Genomic DNA, 5,028 nt, shown 5'->3' with positions numbered 1-5,028 from the left:
GTGTGTGTGTGTGTGTGTGTGCACGGGTGGGAAACGCTCTCCTGTTTGCTGGATAAAGATGTCTGCCTGCTCTGGGGTGGTACCGAGCGGGGCTGGAGGACCGGGAGGAGGTGGGCGCACCTCTCCTTGGGTTGGGCTGGGTTGAACTCGTCTGTGGCACAGATCAGTGATTGCTGCTCAAGGCAGCAATTAAGCAGGGTGGGTTGCCAGGCTGGCAGCCAGCTTCTCAGCAGCGCAGGCAAAGCTGGACTTTGCCCAGGACAAAGGGATGTTCTATTCCCACCATGGGAAAGGAGAGGGGCAAAGAACCCTCAAGATCTGTGCCTGCTGCCATCAGGCAGGAGGAGTGAGGACAGCAAGAAGGGCAGCTGGGGATGGAGCTTTTTCCTCTCCTCACAACTCCGGGATGGTTCTCCAGAGCTGGTCAGAGTAAAGTGGGCAACAGGGACACTGGGCGGCATCCTGGGAACTCGCTGCCTGCTTCGGCACTGCCTGGCTCTGCTCATCTGTGGCCAAGCATCCATCTCCTCTCAAGTGATGAAATCAGGCTGGCTTTGCAGAAGGAAAGGCTCATGGTGCTCCCTGGCCAGTGTCTCTTGAGGAACCATGCTGAAAAGCAGGTACTGGTGGCTCCCAGGAGCAGTGCCTCCAAAGAGCGGTGGTCCCAGGAAGGTAAACTCCCAGACCCCAGGTGTCCCTGAGGTCCCTTTGGCAAAGGTTCAGATGTGGCTCAGAGAAGTGGGGTTGCATGCCCCGGGAGGAAGGGGACAACCAGGGCTGGCTCCATGGTCCCTGCGACACCACTCTCTCCTTGGAAGGTGCTTTCCAAGATCCTCCACTCTGGGAAAAACACACCAAGAGTTCAGCTATTTGCAAACCATTTATTTGTGATGCCAGTAATTGGAAAATCAGTTAACGGTGAGCAGAGGAGAAGGACCTTTGTGAGCAGTCGCTGCCATGCACCTCCCCGACTGTCCACGAGGAAGGATCTGGCCCTCTTGGTGCTGTGCCTGTTTTGTTGAACAGTGCTCCTGAAAGTGGAGGACACCAGCAGTATGTCCTGTGGCTAATGAGAGTTAATTGGGAAGTCAGTCATTCCTGAGTGAGTGCTCTTGAGCCTAAAGTGCCACAGAAGACTTTCTTGTGTGAACAGAGTTTTCCTTTAACATTTATGGAGACCTAGAGATTGAAATGTGCTTCTGTAAAGGGGCCACAGGAGTGTTTGCTCAGTATTTTGTTGCAACTATGGGTTTCCCCAGGAAATGGATCAAAAGAGCTGAGGGTGCTCCTGTAGAGATGCTCATTCTTACACCCACTGGCTGGATCACGCCCAACTGAACTGCATCAAATTCATCAAATTAATTTGGGAATCTGAGACAACATTTTGTAGAGACTGGATAATCTAAACCAGGCTTCAGCTGCTTTCTTCACAGGGGGCCTTGGGTAAATCACAACTTGTTTTTCTAAGCCTCACCCCCTGGGACATCAGAAACACGTTGCCAGACTGTGTTGTGCAACCTCACTTGGCAAACGTCGTTTGGAGGCTGGGGGTAGGCGCAGGAATGAAGGATCCCCAGTGGTGTGACCAGCTTTGCCCTTTGAAGGAATCAAGTAGGGGTTTATTTTTACACTTTGCAAAATAAAAAAACATATTTTCTGGTGGAGATGGAAAAGAGATGTTTGGTGAGAAACTGTGCTGTGAAGCTGGGCTGCTGAGATATCTATGGGAGCAAAGTATTGTTCAGCAAAAGGTTCTTTCTCTGCACTTTTTCTCTGAGTCCAAGAAGCATTGAGAGACCACATACCAGCAAACAGTAAGGCAGGGTGCTCACCTGGAGGGGAACCCCTCCAGGAGGGACAGGTGTGACTGATCCAGATAAGGAGAGGACAAACATCCTGCCCTCTGCTCTGCACTGCCAGCACCATGTTGTTGACAGTTGCAGCAGGTCTCTTAGGGAAGAAGAAATGGGCACCGTGCTGAGAGCAGTCTGAAGGGGAGAGGACCTACAGGTCCAGGTGCTTGCACAAAGGACCTCCAGCCAGTGCTTGCACATCCTCTAATACAAGCTGCAGGGGTGTCCCCAGAGCCCTACTTTTTTTCTGCATTTTTCTGGGTATCATATCACATCACCTGTTTGGGTGGCATGGGAGGGAGTAAAAGAACAAGGGGTGATGGCTTGAAAGTGGCAGAGGGGAGATGGAGCTGAGATGTGAGGAAGAAATTCTTTGGTGTGAGGGTGGTGAGACAGTGTCCCAGGTTGGCCAGAGAAGCTGTGGCTGCTCCTCCCTGGAAGTGTTCTCAGCCAGGTTGGATGAGGCTTTGAGCAACCTGGTCTAGTGGAAGGTGTCCCTGCTGCTGGCAGGGGGGTTGGGACTGGATGAGCTTTAAGGTCCCTTCCAACCCAAACCAGTTTGGGATTCTCTGATAGGATTTGTCTTTGTAGAGGTATCTTATTTTAGCAGAGATTGGAAACTTTGATCGCAGGCTTTGGACTCCTTTTCCCTGGGGAAGGGGAAAAAGAAACAGTGCTGGTTTTTATTGTACCTAACAAAAAGCCAACATTTAATATATTCAAAACTTTATTTCAGGGCAACCCAAAGCAAACCTGAAGTGTTCCAGAGAGTGCAGTGGTTTTACATCTGGGATACTGGCAAAGCGGATAAGGAGCTACCGCAGGACCGAACCCCGGTGCACCAAGCAAGCCATCATGTAAGCACCACCCCACCGCCTGCCTCCCCTCCACACACCCTCCAGCGCCCACTGAGTGTTGGCCTGTCAGCAGATGCCCTCGCTCTGGAGCAGGGAAGCTGGAAACAGAGCGAACGCTGGTATTTATTTGAAGGGTGGGTTTATTTAAAGACCAACAGCCTCCAAGTGAGATTGGGGGCTCACGCGCAGAACGAGACGGGGATAAAGGGATGGGGAAAGGGACTGACGGACGTACTTGTTGGCAGCACGGGGCAGTGGAAGCATGTGGGGCTCACGTGTTTCTATGAAAGCAAGTGTTTTCTCTGGAGGCAGGTTTAGACTTGTGAGTATGTCTGGAGATGAGAAAAGTTACATTTTTTTTCCCCAGGATAATTTTTTTCTACTTACCCTGAAGATGAGGCACCATTGAGACCACTTTATTGCAGCCCAGGAGGTTGCTCCAAAGTGAACCTGCTGGGCTGACCTTGGAAAGTCTCATGTCACTCAGTAAATGAGGGGTTTGTCTTCCCATATGCCCCTGGGCAGCTGGTGCCAGCAGAGCTTCCTGCTCTGAGCGCTGGAGGTAAACACTGCGTCCAAACATCAGGACAATGCTTTTGAAAGAGAAAAACTTCTTAGGGGAAACTCTCTACCCATGAGTCATGTTCAGCTCATTCAGTCTGATCTCAGAGGCACCTGCCTTTCCTGAAATAAATAATCCATCCAAGCCGGTGGTGTTTACCATGGGCTTGAGAGAGTCAGCGATGCTGCCAGCGTGCCTTCCCTACCATGCTGATCATCTAATGGTGTTTTCTTTATCCAATAAGTGATCCTTTTTTACTTTCAGATTTATTACTCTGAAGTCCATAGAGATTTGTGCAGATCCAGAGGCAGACTGGGTGAAGAAGATTGTAGAAAAACTGGACCAGAAAAAGGCCACAGCCTCCCCACTTCCACGTGGTGCCACCTTAGCAGTGGCACCAGAAGAGCCTGGTGGTTTTCAGAAACATGTTGGTCTTACAGTAACGGTTCCATCTCAAGCCACTGCTCCATCTCAAGCCACTGCTCCAGCTGGTTTCTTCCAAGGAACTGGCACAACAGTTTTAGAGAGAATACATGTTCCTGCTGCCAGGACGGAGGCATCCAGCATGTCCCCACCAGCCATGCAGGCCACTACTCAGCTCCCTGAAGGATCAACCCCTGTGTTACATGAAGTTCCTGCCCACTCTCAAATCATTGCAGAAGCAAACAGAGATTCATCAAAATCTCCCATACCTTCAACAACTTTTGCAGCAGGCATAGTCTTCAGCCAGCCCACCCCATATCCCACGGCTCTTGTGCATGGCTTTGACAATGCTGTGGGATCTACAGAAGAACCTATAGGACATCCTGCAAATGCTACAGCTAATGTTCAAGACACAACTTCTCCTAGCTCAAATTCAGACCCCATGGCCATTACTGAAGGGTCAGACCATCCTGTACTTTCTACAGATGAATCCCTGGACCCTACAAGTGCAAGAGCCAACACACCAGACACTGCTTCTACCAGTTTTACTTCAGATTTCCCCTCCATCCCGGACGGCATGGAGATAGCCACAGTCCCAGCCACACCAGTTCCACCAGAGACCACTTCAGTTTCTACTCTAAACTCCACAACTGCCATAGGCAAAGCTCCCTCTGTCCATACCAGCAAAGTTGTCAGTTCCTCTGAAGATACTTTTGGTACTAGAATTAGAACTGATTATTCACTACCTGTAGGAGAGCAAGAGCCTTCGGGTACGTCAGTTTGTACTAGTCAAGCATTCTCAGGCCAGGCCAGAGTGCAGATGAGTACAGAGAGACCAAACAATCTGCCTCTTCCCAGCTTCTTGTCAAGATCTCAAATGCACTTTATCGTCCCGGTTTCTGTGGTGGGCGGTCTGATGGCTTGCAGTGTTGCTGTTGTATGGCTGTATCTAAAATTTGGAGTCAAAACAGAAGAAATGTCAAGAGAAATGGTACAGGGCTTGCTCTACCAGAAGGATGGACATCAAAACAATGTCTATCCAATGGAAGTCATCTGAATGCTTTATGGCATGGACATTTTTGGCTTATTTGTGTGCTGCTGTAGGAAACCTAAGTTTATGCTGAATTGGTGACCAAGTTTTATTTCCTGCAAGGCAGGGAATAAAAATACCAGAGAAAACTGATTTTTTTTGCAGAGCAGGATCTCCAAAAATATATCTAATTTGTCATTGACCAATGATAGTATTTTGGAAATAAGTGAGACACTTTTTTTTCCTTCTGGCACTGTTACATCCAAAGGCTGTTGCTATTCTAGAGCTGCTTGGTGGCTCTTT

General features: G+C 49.4%; 1 protein-coding gene across 1 annotated transcript in view; it reads left to right on the top strand.

The window, feature by feature from the left end:
• The window catches only part of LOC104528784 (flocculation protein FLO11), a 5,552-nt gene extending 800 nt beyond the window's left edge, over nt 1-4,752 (top strand). The window contains exons 2-3 of the mRNA XM_010172899.1: nt 2,590-2,710; nt 3,537-4,752. Coding sequence (XP_010171201.1) covers nt 2,590-2,710; nt 3,537-4,752 — 1,337 coding nt within the window. The remainder of the gene's footprint in view (nt 1-2,589; nt 2,711-3,536) is intronic.
• Nucleotides 4,753-5,028: the final 276 nt, after the last annotated feature.

Source organism: Antrostomus carolinensis, unplaced genomic scaffold (genome assembly GCF_000700745.2).
Source record: "Antrostomus carolinensis isolate BGI_N321 unplaced genomic scaffold, ASM70074v2 scaffold46777, whole genome shotgun sequence".
NCBI classification, from domain to species: domain Eukaryota; kingdom Metazoa; phylum Chordata; class Aves; order Caprimulgiformes; family Caprimulgidae; genus Antrostomus; species Antrostomus carolinensis.
Note: the sequence above shows the minus strand (reverse complement) of the source record. Positions and strands in the feature narration are given on the sequence as shown.